This window comes from Crotalus tigris, unplaced genomic scaffold (genome assembly GCF_016545835.1).
Source record: "Crotalus tigris isolate CLP2741 ecotype Arizona unplaced genomic scaffold, ASM1654583v1 scf7180000023710.216627, whole genome shotgun sequence".
Classification (NCBI taxonomy): Eukaryota; Metazoa; Chordata; class Lepidosauria; order Squamata; family Viperidae; genus Crotalus; species Crotalus tigris.
In genome coordinates this window covers 196,003-216,627 of record NW_024100132.1, presented here as the reverse complement: position 1 = coordinate 216,627, position 20,625 = coordinate 196,003, and the positions used below count along the sequence as shown (strand labels likewise).

General features: G+C 37.7%; 1 protein-coding gene across 6 annotated transcripts in view; it reads right to left on the bottom strand.

Annotated features, from left to right (window-relative positions):
• Positions 1-4,074: 4,074 nt before the first annotated feature.
• LOC120297793 (sodium-dependent phosphate transporter 2-like) overlaps positions 4,075-20,625 on the bottom strand; it is a 92,896-nt gene continuing 76,345 nt past the window's right edge. For all 6 annotated transcript variants that reach the window (XM_039320822.1, XM_039320817.1, XM_039320823.1 and 3 more), the window contains exons 3-7: positions 16,366-16,506; positions 14,478-14,563; positions 6,243-6,339; positions 4,990-5,106; positions 4,075-4,473 (exon numbers count right to left, since the gene is read on the bottom strand). In XM_039320822.1, coding sequence (XP_039176756.1) covers positions 4,193-4,473; positions 4,990-5,106; positions 6,243-6,339; positions 14,478-14,563; positions 16,366-16,506 — 722 coding nt within the window. In that variant the 3' untranslated portion in view covers positions 4,075-4,192. The remainder of the gene's footprint in view (positions 4,474-4,989; positions 5,107-6,242; positions 6,340-14,477; positions 14,564-16,365; positions 16,507-20,625) is intronic.

The following is a 20,625-nucleotide window of genomic DNA, read 5'->3' as shown; positions in this document are numbered from 1 at the left end:
AGGTGTCCAATCTGCTACTGGGAAGAGCAGAGGGCTAGTACTAGTAGCAGCAGAAAGAATGAAGCGACTGGGCCAAAGCCGAAAGGACGCTCAGCTGTGGATATATCTGGTGGTGAAAGGAAAGTCCGATGCTGTAAAGATTTTTTTTCCATAGGAACCTGGAATGTAAGATCCATGAATCAAGGCAAGCTAGACGTAGTCAAAAAGAGATGACAAGACTGAACATTGACATCTTAGGAATCAGCGAACTAAAATGGACAGGAATGGGTGAATTTAACTCAGATGACCATCAGGTATACTACTGTGGGCAAGAATCCCTCAGAAGAAATGGAGTAGCCTTCATAGTCAATAAAAGAATAGGAAAAGCAATACTGGGATACAATCCCAAAATGACAGAATGATCTCAATTCGAATCCAAGGCAAACCATTCAATATCACAGTAGTCCAAATCTATGCCCCAACCACTGGTGCTGAAGAGGATGAAATTGACCGGTTCTATGAAGCCCTACAGCACCTTATAGAATTAACACCAAAAAAATGATGTCCTTATCATCATGGGGGATTGGAATGCTAAGGTAGGAAGCCAAAAGATAACCGGAATAACAGGCAAGTTTGGCCTTGGAATACAAAATGAAGCAGGGCACAGGCTAATAGAATTTTGTCAAGAGAATACGATGGTCATAACAAAACACTCTTTTCCAACAACCCAAGAGACGGCTCTACACATGGACATCACCAGACGGTCAACATAGAAATCAGATTGACTATGTACTCTGCAGCCAAAGATGGAGAAGCTGTATACAGTCAGTAAAAACAAGACCAGGAGCTGACTGTGGCTCAGATCATGAGTTCTCGTTGCAAATTTAGGCTTAAATGAAAAAAGTAGGAACAAGCCACTAGGCAATCAGGTAGAATTAAATCATATCCGATGAATATAACAGTTGAGGTGACAAATAGATTAAGGAAATTAGATTGCCTGCTAGACAGATTGCCTGCAGAATTATGGATGGAAGTTCGCAACATTGTACAAGAGGTAGACTAAAACCATCAAAAGAAAAAGAAAGGCAGAAAGCAAAATGGCGTTGAGGAAGCTTTGCAAATAGCTGAGGAAAGAAGGGAAGCAAAAGGCAAAGGAGAAAGAGAAAGATACACCCAACTGAATGCAGAATTCCAGAGAATAGCTAGAAGAGATAAGAATACCTTCTTAAATGAGCAGTGCAAATAAATAGAAGAAAACACCAGAATAGGGAGGACCAGAGATCTCTTCAAGAAAATTGGAGATATGAAGGGAACGTTCCATGCAAAGATGGGCATGATAAAGGACCAAAATGGCAGAGACCTAACAGAGGCAGAAGAGATTAAGAAGAGATGGCAAAACTACACAGAAGAACTATACAAGAATGAGCTTAACATCCAAGATAACCACAATGAGATGGTCACTGACCTCAAACCAGACATCCTAGAATGTGAAGTGAAATGGGCCTTAGAAAATCTGAGCAACAACAAAGCTAGTGGAGGTGACAGTATTCCAGCTGCGCTATTCAAAATCTTAAAAGACGATGCAGTAAAAGTGCTACACTCATTTTGCCAGCAAATTTGGAAAACTCAACAGTGGCCACAGGATTGGAAAAGGTCAGTTTACATTCCAATTCCAAAGAAAGGCAATGCCAAAGAATGTTCAAAACTATGCTACCAATTGACACTCATTCAAGCTAGTAAACTTAGCTTAAAATCCTACAAAGCTAGACTCCAGCAGTTGTAGATCGAGCAAACTTACCAGAAGTACAGGCAGGGCAGGATTTCGAAGAGGCAGAGGAACTAAGATCAAATGCAACATACGCTGGATCAAGAAGAAAGCTAGGGAGTTCCAGAAAAACATCTACTTCTGCTTCATTGACTATGCTAAAGCCTTTTATTGTGTGGATCACAACAAATTGTGGCAAGTTCTTAAAGAGATGGGAGTACCAGACCATCTCATTTGTCTCTTGAGAAACTTATATGCGGGTCAAGAAGCAACAGTGAGAACTGGACACGGAACCATTGATTGGTTCAAAATTGAAAAAGGAGTCCGGCAAGGCTGTATACTGTCGCCCTGCCTATTTAACTTATATGCAGAACACATCATGAGAAAGGCAGGGCTAGATGAATCAAAAGTTGGAATTAAGATTGCCGGGAGAAATATCAACAACCTAAGATATGCAGATGATACCACTCTAATGGCAGAAAGTGAAGAGGAACTAAAGAGCCTCTTGATGCGGGTGAAGAAGGAGAGTGCACAAGTTGGCTTGAAACTCAACATTAAGAAAACCAAAATCATGGCATCCGGCCCTCTCAATTCCTGGCAAATAGATGGGGAAGAAATGGAGGTAGTGACAGATTTTATTTTTCTGGGCTCAAAGATCACCTCAGATGGGGACTGCAGCAAGAAATTAAAAGACGCTTGCTCCTGGGGAGGAAAGCTATGGCAAATCTAGACAGCATACTAAAAAGCAGAGACATCACCCTGCCAACAAAAGTGCATATAGTCCAGGCCATGTTTTTCCCAGTTGCAATGTATGGCTGTGAAAGTTGGACCATAAGAAAGGCTGAGCGCAAAAGAATTGAGGCCTTTGAACTATGGTGCTGGAGAAGACTCCTGCTAGTCCCTTGGACTGCAAGGCGTTCGAACCGGTCAGTCCTAGAAGAGATCAACCCCGACTGCTCTTTAGAAGGCCAGATCCTGAAGTTGAAACTCAAATACTTTGGCCACCTAATGAGAAGGAAGGACTCACTGGAGAAGGGCCTAATGCTGGGAAAGATTGAGGGCAATAGAAGAAGGGGACGACAGAGAATGAGATGGCTGGATGGAGTCACTGAAGCAGTAGGTGAGAACTTAAATGGACTCCAGAAGATGGTAGAGGATAGGAAGACCTGGAGGAACGTTGTCCATGGGGTCGCGATGGGTCGGACACGACTTCGCAATTAACAACAACAACATATCCATCAAATGCTGCCAATAGTGGCATAGAATTTTGTAATGCTAGGTGTGGTATAGAAGTATCATCCTCTAGAAATTAGACATAGGCCAAATTAGACCTTTGGTCCATCAGTGCATTAAGGGAAAAATAAGCCTAGCCATTATATCTTTATAAAATGGGCAATAGAAAATTACTTGTTTCCAAGTTTTTATTTTTCCTGTGTCACAGAGACAAAACCTTTTAACTATTGGGCATCTTTATACCAGTACACAGAGAGTAATATTTAGGACCTCATTAGGATAAAGCTAATTTATCTAAATCAACAGGAAATCATTCTCAAATAAAATGAGGGGCAAGATGGAGACAAAGGATGCATGCATGCTAGGTTCTTTCTCATAGCTCACTCGGCCAGCCATCCCTCCTTTTTGGAATGCAGCAACTTGTGAGGGATGGCAGAAGCAGCTATTTCAAACTGGCCTGCGAAATTTCACTTTTATGCTTGCACTCTTTTAAATAAATTTGTTTCCATGTTGTTCTTTTTACCTTTCCTTTGCAATTTGTCATGTCTTTACCATTATATTATAAGTTTATGGACAAAGTATTATTTCAAGTTAGCAGTTTTGATGATGAGCATGGTGATAATAATGGCTGTATGTTTTGGTTTAAGCATAAAAATGGTCTACTGTTAGTATAGCCACAGGAATATTCCTGTTCTTGATTGCTGAAAAAGATGAACTGTCCACAAACACAGGTTTGCAGTATTTAGAAGTAAGAAAATAATACAAGATTAGGAAAACTGACCAAGAGTAGTAATGTATCTGAAATATATTAGCAAAATTAATTTAGAATAAGGAAGGGGCTGCTTGCTTGTGTGGCATTGGGGGAAGCATAGATACAAGGTGATACATAATTGGTGAGGTCCGAGAGAGGCTAGAGCTATATATAAACCTGCACATATATTATTCAAAGAAAAAAAATACAAAATTATTTTTCTCTTGTATTGTTATAATTATAAATTTGTTTTACAAAAACCTAACTTATATTCTTTACACTTACAGAAATCTCAGTAGCTGACACAGATTAATGAAGAAAAAAATTAAAATATGATATATATATTTAAAATAAACTTGTAATGAGCACATGCAATTGCCAAGAATTCAGAAGTCATTCCTGAGAAAAATTATGCCTTTTTATTCACCCTGCATGTTGAAAATATTAGGATGGATGTTAGAGGACTAGAGCATCAATGCACAGCAGTCTGATATTCCACATAAAAAGAAGAGAAACAATACATAAGTGCTTAATTTCTCACCATATGGTACACGTGCGTGGCTACCATTCGCTATATTATCTGATACTCCAGCGTCTTCTGTTCCACAGCTAGTCAGGGGAATAGTACTTTCATCACTTTCTTTTACACCAGGAAGTTCTTTAAAGACAGGCATATCCTCTTCTTGAATTTTGTCAATGCTTTCATCAGATATTTTTGATAGTGCACTTTCCTTCTTTAAACGACCTAGATAAAATAATAATTAATTTACAGAAATACCTTTCAGAGACAACATGACTGATGTCCTTTAAGCAGTGATACAATGATTTACTATTTTGTTAGCTAGAAATACAGTTCATGCATAACTTCACAATAAAACAGAAAATGTTTTTTAGCATAATCACCATCTATTTAGTTTGGAATATGAAACTTTAATCTGTCTTTTTTAATTCTTCCTTCAAAGTATGTTGTAAAGAAAAATATTTTTGCCAGGACCAAAGCATTCTGCAATTAGTTAAAAGCAATTTTGTATAACTTAATTCATTTTATACACCATTTGTACTTCTTGTACATAATAAAATTACATTTGGGGTCATGATATGTAATTTTTAAAATGCAAGCAATAGAATACCAGTCTTATAGCACCCAATAAACAAATACTTATAGCGTCTTATTAAAATATTTTAGCAGTGTTCTTGAAGTCCTCCTGTGAAAGATTTAAAATAAGATTATTTCAATCCATCATTTTATGAAAAAACATACTTGCTATTTTTCTTTTCATCCATGGACATACAAATATCCACACTAAGGCAGCAAATACAATTGATACACCAACTGATATCAGTGCTATTGCCCACATAGGAAGTGTAATTCCTAGGACTGAAAAAAAAAAGATGTTATGCTTTAGAGAGGATCTGGAATATTGTTTCAGAAATATAAGACATTAAATCAAAAAATTAAGTCACTTTCTTTTTAAAACAAGGATATAAATTCTGTTTTGCAAAAATGTTGATATTATTAAATACAAGTTTAATAAGTTCAGTTGTCATATTTTTCTATGTAATCCAAAAAAGGGATGGGATGCAGAACATTGCATCCCATCTCTTTTTTGGATTACATAGAAAAATATATTATGACAACTGAATTTATTAAACTTGTATTAAAATTATAAAACATGAGCAATATTATGTGCCAGATTTAATGTTAACTTCTCATAAGGAGATATAGAATTCTTGTACTAATTCACTCAAATAAAAAATGTATATCTACAACAATTGCTGTTTTTCAAGCAAATATTGCAAGTATTGAGGCTAATAGGGCCAACACTGAAATGTTCAAAATTTCAATGTTCAAGACATTGAAAAAAGTCATAACTTTTGTTATATCCCAAGAGATGAGGATTAGTAGGAAGCTGATCACCCCAGAAAGTGCCTGTCTGGCCTTACATTTTTAAGGTATTATTATAGAGAGCTTTCACCTTGGCTCAGTTTAATGCTCTATTCTCAGCAGCCATACTATAGTGGAAAAGTCTAAAATACGCCCATTTTGCAGTGAATAGCCATGGCAACTATACCTTCAATGGGAACTATCCAGTGGTGGGATTCAGCCTATTCACACCAGTTTGGCAGAACCGGTAGCTAATTTTTTGTTGTCCAGGCCCAGAATGGACTTCCAGAAACGGCATCCACACAGAGAACCAGTTGTTCACATATTTGAATCCCACCACTGGAACTATCCCACACTTCTTATAAACAAACAACAAAAGCTTTTAGTGCTGAGTTATTTCAAGTGGCAATGTCACATGCAAATGGGCCAAATTTATTATTTCAACATATGCATGATTCTACGTTAAGGATTTATTTAATCAGCAGTCCTTTTGGAAAAATCTTTGCTTGCGGACATTATCCTTTTGATAGAAATAAAAGCCAGTCTAAATTAAAGTGGGAAGAATACAAATTATATTCTGTGTCACAAAGGACAATACAATCTTTTCACAGTAGACTTCATCTACTCACCTGGAGCACCTGTATACATTATGGAGAACACATTAATAGTTATTGTAGCAGCATAGAACACTGGAAGGGCACGAAGACCATTTGGTACTGGATCTTCCTACATTAAAAGAAATATTTTTATATGTAATTGATAAAATCAGATTGTTTTTTAAAAAAATCAATGCATTATGCTCTAAACATTTTTAATACAAAAATTATTTCAGTCTGCTTGGAAAAACACTGCAGTGATCAAAAGGTAACCTGTGGCTTCGAATTTTGACATCAGCCCCATCAGCATAAGCACAAAATGAGAATATACAATGTTGATCTGCTGTATGATTTAATTTTAAAATTATAGAAGGTAAATTTTGGCTGGTTCTATTTTCTCCCCTAGAAAAGGCAAAAATTGCAATTGATATTGAATATACATAAATGTTTGTCACTAGGGAGACATATAATTTTATACACACACACACACACACACACACCTCATATAGAACAAAAAAAATGATGGTCCCATCAGCCCAGAAGAGTAAAGTACATACTTCATTTTATAGAATGGTAAGATTCGAAGATCTGAACTATTTCCACTAAACTAAATACATTCCCTACCTATTCCATAACTTATTATTCTCTTACCTGTCTTGCTAGTTCAGCAATCCATTCAGGATTAAGTATACAGAAAGTTATCTTGAACAAACATTACAAAGCATTAGACAAAGTTCTACAAGAACTCACCTCCCAAGTAAAAATGGGACAGATACAACTATCAAGAGATGTTTGCCCTCTTCATAAATTACCAAGGAGTTTAACAGCCAAACAGATTTAATGTTTGCTATTATGTATTATATAATCGCTGAGAGGAATGATAGTTCAAAATATTGCTTTTTTGAGCTGCTTCCAAGAACTTTCACCTTACCATATACCATATTATCTATTGCCAAGGATCAGCTGCTAAGATAGCATCTTTCTTTGTAATGCTGTAGCTTCAATAGAAAGCCCTCCATTTTCAAGGAAATATTTAAATCCTACGGTAAACTCTTCACTTTTTTCTTACCATTTATGCAAGGGAAAATACAAAGACTTGCTAGGGAGCAAGTTTAGTATGCCAGAAATAAGGGACAGTGAACAATGGACTTCTATCTCCCTACCTTTCATTTTTAACATAATGGTAAAAGACCAGAAATGTGTCTATTTTTAAGTTTAGTAACTGTTATTAGCACAAGATCTATGTCTGGTTTTCTTACACTTCCTATAACTGACACCAATGTTGTACGAGGGAAAATAAAGGAAGTGAAGATGTGAAAAGGCAAATAAAAAAGAACAGAAGGACAACAATTGGAGAAAGAAATAGAACTTCATGATCAGTAGGGACAAAGGAATCAGGACACAAAATGTTTTCTTTTTCAAAATTTCATATTTTTATCTATTTATTAAACTTAATACAATCTACTTTCATTATTTAATTTCCATTTGAAAATATGAAGTTCTTTTTTAGCAAGCTGTATTTTTTAAATCAATAAAATATAGCAATTCAATTTCATTTCATAAATAAAATTAATACAGTTGTGGGTTTTATTCCAGGCTGTTATGGAGGATTACTCTAATGTAAAAAAAATTCGGATCAAGTATGTACTTATTTACATCTGGGGCAAATGTTTCTCTGCCAAATAAGAACATATTGCACAAAATAAGGAAGATTTTTTTCTGAGAGGAGGCTGAGTCTTGCATTATTAGAGAGGTCAGATCAGCTTTGCCACTACAGTAGCTTGAGTAGAAAAAATATATACCTAAAGCAGAGGTGCCAAGCTTAATTTCATTGAGGACCGCATCAGCATTGTGGTTGCCCTTGGAGGGGCCAGGTGGGTGTGGCTAGCATGGGCGTGGTTTACTGGGTAGGTGTGGCTGGGGTATGCAGGGCCTACTGAGTGGGCATGACTAGCTTGACATCGCTCGCGTCAGGGGCGCCTGTGCAGGCCTGGGGTGGATCTAAGGGTCTCTAGCGGAGAAGGAGTGCCAGGACATCGTTCACTAGAGGAGCCTCACCGTCCCTCTCAGGCCATGCGGGGGCCCCCCAGATGGTGGCATGGGCTGCCCAGAGCCTTGGACAGTGGAGGTCAAGCACCTAGCTCTTGAGTTCAGGGACCCCGCAGCCCAGCCTAGCCTAGCCCCACTTCCCCAAGGGGCACCCAGCTGCGCTTACCTCCTCCACGAGGCTGCTGCTGCTGTGCTCGCTCTCCTTGGACAAGTTGCTCATGGTGTTGCGGGAGGGCAAAATGTGTGGGTGAGGGAAGCCCATTCCCTCTCCATGTGAGGAGACCCGGCTTTGTAACCAAAGCATCTTCAGCGATAGGATGGGAGACCACCAGGAGAGGTCAGGAGGGGACAAGGGGATGGTGAAAGGGCAGCAGAGCTGCTTGGGGCCAAATGCTAAGGCAGGACTTCCCTCAGACCCTCCCTCCCTCTCATTATAATCTATCTTCCTTCCTTCCTTTCCCCCTTTCTTCTTTTTCCTTCCCTCTTCATTCTTCTTTCCTTCTTCTTCCTTCCCCTCTTTTCCTTCTTTTTGTTGGTCTTTCCTCTTTCCCTTTCTCCTTTCCTGTCCCTTCTTGGATGCTCAAATGCAAAAGGGGAAACATTTCTCGATGCCTCCTTGGCTTGTGATCAAATGCCACTTTTGTAACTAGTCTGTTGCCATTTAAAAGACCGAGAACAAACCAGGCTCAGTTTATCCCATGCTTATATTTAGTGAGGGCATCCACAGACAACAGTACAGCATAACTGTCAAAATGGTGGCTGTGATAATTGATCAGAGCTTCTCTGTTTTTTTATGTGCAACGGCTTTAGCATTTAGGAACAGAGGTGAGTTAGTTGCTTTTCTATTAATACATAATCCTTTTAAAAGAGCTCTCCTGCAGGGACCCTGCCATGGTCTAATTCAGACTGGAAATATAGCAAAAGAAAATATTTTCCCCTACTCTGCTTTGTCCTGTTTTCCCAACTGGAAATGACTGTTTGCAACATACAAGGAAGGGATACTTTCCTAAGAGTTCACAATCAAGAATACCAGTGTTAACTTAGATTGCCAATAAAGTCCTGTCTGTGACAAAAGAGAACACAAAATTGCTTTGAGTCCAAGTCTCAATGGATCCAGGATTGAAGCAGAACTGCATGAACTGGGGCATCTCCAACCAAGTTGCCTCTCCTTCCTTTCTTACTTTTTTCCCTCCCTCCCTCCCTCTGTTCCTCCCTCCCGCCATTCCTCCCTCCCTTTTTTCCCACCCTCCCTTTCTTCCTTCCTCCGTTCTCATCCTTCCTCCATGCTCAGGAAGGGGTGATGGGAGGGGGAGAGATTGCCAGCGCTGCCATGTTGCTGCCGGTCTTGCTATACCACGTGGGCAGTCGGGGGCTATCCCGGTGAAAGGAAAGCCTCGTGGTGCGAGGCTGGAGGTGCTGGTGGGAGGAGGGGTTGCATCCATCAACCTGGTTGCATCCATCAAAGCCAGAATGCACTCAGCCTTAGATCCACGGAGCAACCCTGGAACCAGCCTTGGAACCAGCAAGGAGCTGCCCTGCTGCCTCTGTCCTGCCCCCCCCCCGGTGTGCGCACAGGAGACGGCCAGCGCCAGTGTCCTGGATGAAGTCAGCCTGCAGGGCAAGATAGCCAGCAGGAACACTGGACTCCACTTGTGTATGTGCCCAGAGGGCGGGGCTGCCATCTGGATCTAAGGCTGAGCGCCTTCTGGCTTTGATAGACACAATCAGGTTGTAGATCAGTGCCGCCACCCCTCCCACCATGACCTCCAGTCTCGCAGCCATGAAGCTTTCCTTTCACTGGGACAGCCCCCACACGCCCACGTGCGACAGCAAGATCGATGGCAACATGGCAGCGCTGGCAATTTCTCCCCCTCCCATCATCCCCCCTGAGCACGGAGGAAGGAAAGAGACGAGAAGGAGAGAAGGAGAGAAGGAAAGAACAAAGATTCCATGGGGCAGCCCTGGAATCAGCAAGGAGCTGCCTTGCCGCCTCTCCCTTGCCCCCTGGATGTGTGCAAAGGAGACGACCAGCACCGGCATCCTGGGTGAAGTCAGCCTGTGGTGCAAGACCACCAGCAGGGATGTTAGACTCCGCTTGCGTGTGTGCCCAGGGGGCAGGGCAGGACTTCCCCATATATTTAAGGCTGAGTGTGTTTTGGCTTTGATGGACACAACCAGATTATAGATCAGTGCCCAATCGGCCTGGGTTGGGCTGAGATGCGGCAGACTGGTTCTTTGCTGTTTCCGGAGCAGATCCCTGGGCCGGATGGAACTACATAGCGGGCCGGACCCAGCCTGCAGGCCTTGTGTTTGACATGTCTGATCTAAAGTGTATAATTGTAGTTGCAATACTGGGAGATGGGACTGTGCAGATTTTTCTCCTTTTCATCTTAAATCCTACAGATAGTCCTCAACCAACAACCATAATAGAGCCAGCCATTATGATTGCAAGTCATAATGGTGGTTAGGCAAGATTGCCTCACTTAACAACTCCCCTCCAAATCTCTCTGATGCAGTCATTCATCAATCAATCAATCAGAATAGAGCTTGGAGATCTTCTAATCCAACCCCCTGCTCAAGCAGGAGACCCTGTACCATTTCAGATACATGGCTGTCCAGTCTTTTTTAAAAAACCTCCACTGATGAAGCACCTACAACTTCTGAAGGCAAGCTGTCTACTGGATAATTGTCCTCACTGTTAGAAAGTTTCTCTTTAATTCCAGGTTGCTTCTCTCCTTGATTAGTTAAATAATCATCTGGATTAAGAGAAGCATTGGGAGGCTCAGGGATGGGAAAGGCCCTGGAAAGCTTAGAACAGGCCAGGTCCATCTGCTGTAGGCCTTGCAAGACCTCTCTCACTCTGAGACACTTCATGCAACATTTCCTTCCCCTCACAATTCCCACAGCCCTTTGGTATTCTTTACCCTCCACCTAGTCCCAACAGCACTCCTTCCCCCCCCAAGATTCCCACAGATCTTGTCCCTACTTTCCACCCAACTGACCCTACTCCTACTTTGCCTAGCTTTCCAAGATTTCCAGAGTTTCAGAGCTTGGGTTAGGGAACACTTCATTGCTGGGCCAAATGGCAGGATCCCAGAAGCAGCTGTCATTTTCCAAATGGCAACACTGAATAGTGATTACTCAGAAAATGGTGGCCATTTCCAGGATCACTCCACATGGCCCAGCAATGAAGCAGTCTGTTCTGCTTCCCTAACACAATCTATCCAGAGTTTTCCGCAGCAATGTGTAGACCATATTAGGAAAGCAAAACGAATTGCTCCTTCCTGGGCTACATGGCTACAACCTAGAACAAACTGCCTTTTCAGTGCTGCCACAATTCAGTGCATCTGATTGACAGCCACTGGGATGGTGCTAGGTGGCCTAGTAACAAACCAACTCGGTATGCTTCCCTAATCCAAACTGCAGACCTCTGGAGATCATGAAAGATAAGCTAGCAGTATAGGGCCTAGTGGGGTGGGAAGCAGGCTGTGGGGACATGGCTGTGGGTGAATGGGAGGAGATAGGCAGGGGGGGCACTGCAGTATCACTGTGGGTCGGTCATAAGGGCACTACAGTAGTCATGAATTCAGGACCCAGTCATAAGGACCTTTTTGGGGGGTGAAAAGATTGCTATGCTATCAATCACGTCAATGACTATTTGTACTTAATGTGTCCCTCTATATTCAATAAAAATGATTATTGTACCTGGAGAGTTACTGATTCGATGTATTTTTTTAGAGTAACATTAAAATGTATTCATCAAGGCCTCCGGTTCTGCGCAGCTAGTGTTACAGTTGAGGGATCGAGATGATCCAAGCCCTACGGCTGATTTCTCTCTGTTTGGGGACCCTAAATGGGCCCAAAGCCACCCAGGAGAGGTGGCAAGGAAGGAGGGAAGCCCCATTGATCCTGGGGAGATGGTGGTCGATCTGGACGTCTGAGGAAAGCTCTCCAAAAACCAACAGAAGGCTAGCGTCATTCATGACTCCAGCCCAAGCTACATGCAGCCGAAGCCAAAAAGCACTAAACTAAGCATGATTGTAAACAGTGTGCGTGAACTGGGTAAGAATATTGATTTTCTTTCTTCTACCTGATTGATTTCCTGAGAGAGAAAAAAAAAAGAGAGGGGGGGGAGAGAGAGACGGGGAGAGAAAACATTGTGGACTATCTACAAAGTGAGAACTATAAAACTTCAAAAAAAAATTGACCTTCCTGGATTATAAATATTTTTAAAATTGTGACTTTAAAGTAATTGGCAGAGAAAGGATTTTTGGTCATTACGGAGCAGCAGAGATCTGCAGAAAGAACATATCAAGAAAAAATAAATACTTACCAGGAGGAAATGTATGTTCTGTTACAACAAATGCAAATGATACTAACTTTAAACCATGAGGAACTTAAAAATGAATTTGAAAATTTAAAGGAATGCATTCTCAATTTAATGTCACAACAATTAAATGATCAGAAAACAAAAAAGTGAGAGATTATGTAAACAGACAACTGAATATAAACTAGTGGAGACTCAAGGGGTGAAAGATTTACAAGAAACATTGAACATGGAAAAGATAACTTGTATTCTAAGACCTAAAGTAAATTTGAGGATAAGGAAAAAGATTTGACAAAATGGACTGCTGAGCTCTTGGGAGTACCACAAGAAATGGGGAGACAAGGGATAACAAGAGAAATATTCAATGAATATGAAGGGGCAAAATCTTTTTACAAATACATGATGTTTGATTTACCTATTATATCCACAACAACATCTGCAAAATTATGGAAAGACTCTTTGATTCAGTGGAATATTGTATATTGATTGGGAAAGATGCTTGGCAAAAGAAGAGAGCTAAAGAGAGAATTGAGGAATTAGATGATGGGATGTATCAGAGGGAATATTTAAAAATTAAACACTTGTTGGAATATGGCTGAAGAAATAGATTTTAGTTTAAAAGGGATAAACCCTCCAAGTAAGACAATATTTTTTTCTTTTCTCTTCTTTTATTTTGTTTTTTGATATGAGAAATATAAAAATGTTTGGGATGATCAATATAAAGGAATATTTAGATATTTAAATTAGATATTAAATTAGATAATTAGATATTTAAATATAATTGATTTTAAGAAAATGCCAATGGATAACTAAAAAGGGAAAAATGTTTTGAATAGAGTTAAAAGATTAGATGATTAGATTTATTAAATGGAACATTTAAAGATTAAACATGGTTTAAGTATAGGTAAACAGAACAGAGAAAAATTGGAAATAATTATATACTAGTTCAAGAGGGATCTGTATTTTAAATAGTATATTATTTTGTTATTTTTTCTCTCTTTTTTTCTCTCTCACGTCTTTTCTTTTCTATTTTTTCTTTCGTGTCTTTTTCCTATTTATTTTTTAGGACATCAAAATAGATTTAAATACTTTAAGGTAATTAACTCTGGGAAAATTTTAACCAGTAGAAATGTTCTGAACATTGATGGGGAAATAAATTTAAATAAGAATTGTAAACAGGATTCATGACGAGACAACCAAGATGACTAGATAGAAAAGAAGCATGATATTGATGTGACTATTATTGGTAGAAATTTTAGAAAAATCTTTATATTTAATTGTTATCTATCAAATAAATTAGAATTGTATTAATTTAAGGTTACAAAGAGAATATGATTGGAAGAAGAGAAAATCAAGCAAAGCTATTATATGGACTTTGGAATATAGAAACTAACAGTTAGTGATTACTTTGTAAACATAAACCCAGACAACATGCTGTTTACCAAATATCTATGTTAAAAAAAATCAATAAAATATAAATATTTAAAAAAAGATATTCATCAAATAGATAATTTATTATTTTAACCAAAACAATTTAAAAACTGAGGATCTACATTTTAAAACCAACTAGGTATGCAGATCTCATTATACAAATACTATTATTCAATTATTATACAAATGCTTAAATATCAGATACATCTTTAGAAATTAACAAATACTACTTGTATTTCATTCTAATTTGCATACCATTTTCATTTTACTTATTGGCATTATAGTTTTAATTAATTTTATTGTTCTATTCTGATGAATTAGTGTGCAGACATACTGCAAAATAAATATAAGCATCATTAAATGCCACACCTTTATATCAAATAACGCCTTTCAGTGTGTCTAATGGGAATGAGATATAACAAATGGCATCAATGCATTGCTATAGTATCAACAATACTAACCTTATTTAAGATGAAAAATCTGATCAAGAGAAACAGTGCACCAGACATCATACCAGATAATAGTGGGGAGATAAACCAGGAAGCAACTGAATATAAATTCAAAGAAATGTTACATTCAATAATTGGCAAGGTTCCATCCAATGTAAAATTCTGCTAAAGAATAACTTGTTCTTTATGTTACTTTCTAATAATTGTTTAAATAGACTCAAAGTTTGCAATAGTGGCGAATAGCTGTAGTTTGAGTATAGGATGAGGATGAAGGTTCATTCTTGGAGTTTGTGGGTTGGCTTCAAACGATTCTTACCAGACTAGGTAACATCTTCAGCAGCTTTTAGGGGATGTCTGTGTCAGCACTGACACAGACATCCCCTAAAAGCTGCTTAAGATATTACCTAGTCAGGTATCGAAAAGTTCATAAATCAAACTACAAGCTCAGAGAACAGAACCTTCACCTTCAGACTCAAAGTCATTTTTAAAAAGTGTAAAATTCAGCCAAGGGAAAGATGTTTGAATCCAACTGATTTCAATAAAGATGTTATATGCCTCTTATACTAATTAAGTTTATATTTAAAAGTACTTTTAAATATAAATGTCCAAAATGTCATCAGAATTTTTTATTCTGTGCTGTCAAGTCGAGTTTGCTTAGTTTTTCTTTGTATTAAATGTTCATCTTACTTTTTTTCCATATAGCTTTTACTGTTTAAAATCAACACCAGAGTTCGATTTCTTGAAGTTTAAAAAAAACACCTTTAAAATGAAAAAAGTGTATGTATGTATGTATGTAAAAGTGGTTCATCTGATAGTATAAAGAATGTCATATAAATTAACTAAATAAAAGTACTACTGAAGTTTATAAATAAATACTGAATTTATAGTTTAAATTCTTAAGCAATCTTTTAAAAATAACAGTAACATATAAAATATATAAACTAACAAGGAATAAAAATATAACAAGATTCTGCTGAACACTGTGTGAAACCAATATGCATTCTCTAATTTTGCTCTACCTCAATTAATTTTACTAAATTTAATTGGTTGCGGAAATAGATCAACATAATATTTCAGTAATACTAAAAGTTTCCGTAGCTTAACAGAGTTTTAAGAATACTTTATTTTTTAACGCAGCTATGTTACATAAGAGAGCTAGTTTGCTCTAGTAGTTAAGGTAGTGTTTCTCAACTATAGCAACTTCTGGGAGTTGAAGTCCACATTATCTTAAATTTACTAAGATTGAGAAATGCTACATTGAGCTATCAGGCTAGAAACTAGGAAACTGCGAGTTCTAGTTCTGCCTTAGGCACAAAGCCACCTAGATGATCTTGCGCTAAGAACTTTCTCTCAGCCCTAGAAAGAAGGCAAAGGCAAACCATTTTTGAAAAAACCTCAGGGACTTATCAAACTGGTCTCTGAGAATAGGACATAGTTGAATGGAAGAAAACAAATTACACTATGAATAGTAGCATTTATATTATAAATAAAAATTATAGTATGGAATTCAGGGCCTGTGACATCTGAAATTGTATTTCAATTTGTAAATGTCTTTTGTCTTAATTAACCCTGAAATTCGTTAAAACGAAAATAATCATATGACTCAACCATTTTTTTCGCCCTTTTCCTTTCAGAGAGTGATTAATATACTTCTAAATGGCTAACCCCTAACCTAATACATTATAGATACATAAGCATTTAATTATCAGAATTCCTGTGCATCTCTTGCCTGGAGAGTCTAATTTTTGTATAGTATCTTAATGAAACTATAATTTACAATGATGTCTGAACTACAAACAGTAGCATTCCAGACAAAACATATTTGAATATAACTATCACAACTTTTCAAAACACTTTTTAAAATTCATTGCATGTTATACATAAAGAGAATGTAATTTACCAATCTTGATAAGTTCCATCCACTGGACTCCTTGTGTGCCAATTGCAACTAATGAGAAACCTATAGTAGAACCCACTATACAATGAGTTCCAGATATTGGAAGTTTCAAAAATGATGCTATCAGCTGCCAAACAGCAGATCCTAAAATGTAAAGTATAAAGAGAACAATCAAGACAGGACATTTTAACATTCTGGAATATTAGAATTTGAAGTCATCCATATAGTCTTGCAAAGGCAAGAAACTCCTTATAAAGGGTGAGAGTTACTGGATGCCACCAATTCAATTGAGAAATGATTTGCTCTCTACTAATTTCAGTTCAAATATTCTTATTTTCTGTAGTGTAATAAAAGATCTTCAGGTTAGCAAATATTCTTATATCATCATATATTTTATTGTTCCACTTTTATGAATACATGCCCTTAATAAGAACAAACGACTAATGGTGCAAATATATTTATTTCTTTTATTTGGGTAATTTCATTGTCAAATATGGGATTCTGATAACTATCCAACCCACACAATTTTCAATAACTCATCACTATCTACCATTTCAGGATATCTGACAGAGTTCTACTTATACCATATTTCAATAAGACCCAGTATCTCACTCATAGCTGTAGAAAGACACGGAGTTTATACAACAAACTATCAGTTTAATATAATTGTTTGAGTCTAATACTTTTGTGAATTTTTGGGATTACCACTGCCAGTAATCCTCAATTTGTGACTATAATTGGGACCAGAATTTCTGTGCTAAGCAAGATAAATTGTTGTTATGTGGGTCAGGTCCAACTGTACCGTTTTTTTGCCATAAATCTTAAATGAATCATTGCAGTTGTTAAGGCAATCATGCAGTCATTAAGCAAATCTGGCTTGACGAAAGTCAGCTGGCAAGGTCACAAATTGGGATCACGTGAGCACAGGACATTGCAACTGAATTAAGTATCTCAGTTACCACATGCCCAAATTTTGATGATGTGACCATAGGAATGCTACAATGATTATAAGTGCAAAGATCATTCATAAATCACTTTTTGAATGCCGTTGTAACTTTAAATGGCTGTTAAATGAATGGTTGTAAGTACTGTATTTCTTTTCCGTACTTCAGCCACTTCAATAAGGGTACATCGAGCCAACAAAGCAGATATTACAAGCTAATAAATTGTTGGATGCAGTGTATAAGGTAGAAACAAAGAAACATTCAAATAATCTAAAAGGGAAATTATCTTCATGGTTAAAGTAATCCTTGTAGTACATGTAATCTTATATTAACAAGCATTTTCTTCTTGAAACAATTGCTACATTAGGAAATGTACAACTGCAAAATATTTACTAGCAATAGTAATCCACAAAAGTGTTGGACTCTTAACAATTTATTTTTATATATATTAGTTCATTTGTTTCATTATCTGGAACTATACACAATAAAAATTTGATTTGCTGATTACCATTGAAGAAATAAACAGGGCTCTAGCATCATTTTAAAGAAAGTCACACCAATGAGTTGCAGGAAATAACTCAAACACAAACATTTAAAGTGTACAGGAATGAAAGAGAAGGATAGGCATTGTAATAAATAAGGGAGAAAGGAAGGAATCCCATGTGCCAATAAAAAAAAATATTCATATGGCATAGCACACTTCAAAAATACTTTTTTCAATTCTACTTCTGGAATGTTTTGAACTAATTAACTGTCATTCTCAACAAATCAAAGGGGGTAAAGGCAAAACCTGATTAAATAATTGCTTTATATGATAGATACATCTAAAACTAAAATATACTTCGCTCTAGCTAGAAGTACTAAATAATATTCACACCCAAAGGTATTATCAGAAAAGTACCCAGATTTCACTCAGAAATTTTTTGGCAGTGGTTTGTCAAAAATTATCTACATGCCATTTGCATCAACTAAGCCAGGGCTTTTCAATCTTTTCAACCATTGTACCACTTTTAGGATATGGCAACATCCGAGCACCAACAGTCGCCTAGCAAGGTGTCAAAAACTTGATGACCCCCCCCAAAGGAAAAAAGTAATGAAGTACAGGTAGTCCTCGACTTACAACAGTTCGCTTAGTGACTGTTTGAAGTTACAATGGTACTGAAAAAAGTGCCCGCAAGCCACAGCCGAGCAAGATACCTGCCTGCCCACCCGCCCGTACTCTTCCTCCTGTCCGAGGTTTTCATTGTTGTGAGCATTTCTGTTGAGGATTGGCAGCGGGGATGGGGGGGGTGTTTGGTTTTTATTCTCCCCGTCTGCTGGGTAGTTGCAGCAGGCTTTGGTCACTTCACATGACCCTGGGACACTGTGACCATCATAAATATGAATCAGTGCCAAACATGTGAATGTAAATCACAAGACCCTGGAGATACTGCAGCATTCCAGCTGATCGGCGCTTCTTCTAGGCTCAGAAGTGCCAGAATCAGCACCGAGGTCCAGCTGGAGCTTGGCGCTGATCCTGATGCTTCCACTGAGCCCTGACAGCCCCGAAGAAGCACTGATCCTGGAGCTTCCACTGATCCCTGCAGCTCCAGCTATCTCTTGCTCAGGCTTGTGCGGTGCTGCCACCAGTTCAGCTCATTTCCCTCCCCCGCTACCACTTTTCTCGGATGGTCACATACTACCTGCCAGGTGCCAATGTATCACAGGTGGTACCACTGGTTGAAAAGCCTTGAACTAAGCTGAGCAAACATTTATTATTTTAAAAGTGATAAAACAATGACAACAACCCCTCTCAAAAAGATCATTCTATTCTCTTTTAAAATAATCTATTAACATAATATACCACTCCTTTTATGAATTCAACAAGCAAAACACATGACTTATAGTATTATCTTTCTAAGCAAATTAGGTTTTTTTATTCTAACACAACTTCTCACTCCCAAAGCTTACTGTTTAATAATTTATGGTCCCAATGGACTTATTTTGGGGCAACAATAAACTAAAACAGCATCAAAGGAATGCCTTCTGGAAGTGAAAATGTTTGGATGAAATGGTGTTAAAGTTCATTTGATAGCCACAGAACTTAAATTAAATACAAGTGATGAGACATAATTTTAACTGTAACCTATTCTTATACAACTACATTAGGAGTAATCTAAGATTCTTGTTTTGGTTCTAATCAAACATATACATCAAAATTCAGGATAGCAAGACAAATCCAATATTCTAATGTTAACTAAGCCATATTCTGTATTGATATATCCTCGCAGAATGTAGAGTTATATTCTAATCCCTCTAAGGGAGGAAGAAACACACCCTTCATAAACAAACTTGGACATAATATTTTATGCGGACTCCATTGCTTTGCCATTCATCTAAAATTAGACCTATATATCAATTAAAAATATTTTAATCATTATCTGTATTTAATCATTAACAGTCAAAGTATTTTAAATAACCTTAAAATTTTTAGAATTAATTGATTTGCAACTGCATATAAGACTCCATCCATTTTTAAAAGATGAAAATTAATATAACTGCAAATAGTAGAACAATTTTTTTATGATGACAGTGGAAGTAAGAAAACATATGCTTTTAAATGAGATGTACATTTTTCTATCCATACAAATTTCTGCTGGGTTAAAAAACAGGATGTATCCCTCCCATTTTTGTTTTCATTTTCAAGTGTGATACAATTTAAGACAGCATTTTTATCCTCAACATTTTGTCTTATGGTTAAATGTTCATATAAACTAATAAATCAAAATATGGTACTTGACAGCCTATTTAATGAAGATTCCAATCCTATTCCGAAGCCAAAAAAGAAAGTATCCATACTTTTTGGTTATTGCTGTTATCTGCCTTCTCTGTACAATTCAAGTGGGAGGGAGCAACAGTGCAACCGCATAGCACTGTACAGGCTCAGAGTTGTGGACAGTCCCAGAACAAGCAAGTCAAGCTCCCAAGAATATCCTCCTGCCCCTCGGTCTCAGAATGGATCCCAGCAAATGTTTTGAAATGTCATCCCTTGAGGGCAATCTGATCTGCTCACTAGAAGCAGAGGGCTGTATTCTTTTGATAAGATCAAATCGCATTTTCCTAACTCATGTTTGCATTGTTGTGTGGGGAAGAAAATAGGAGCTTCTTGTGGCTTATTTTCCCCAAGCTCCAGTGTAAAGAAAAGAAATTACTGTTCTCCCCAAACCCTCACCATGTTCCAAAGAACAGGAGACAGTGACTGTAAGCACAAATACAATAGATTCATAAGATAAACTAGTATTTTAAGATTTCTTTTTCATAAAAATTAATAAAATTATAA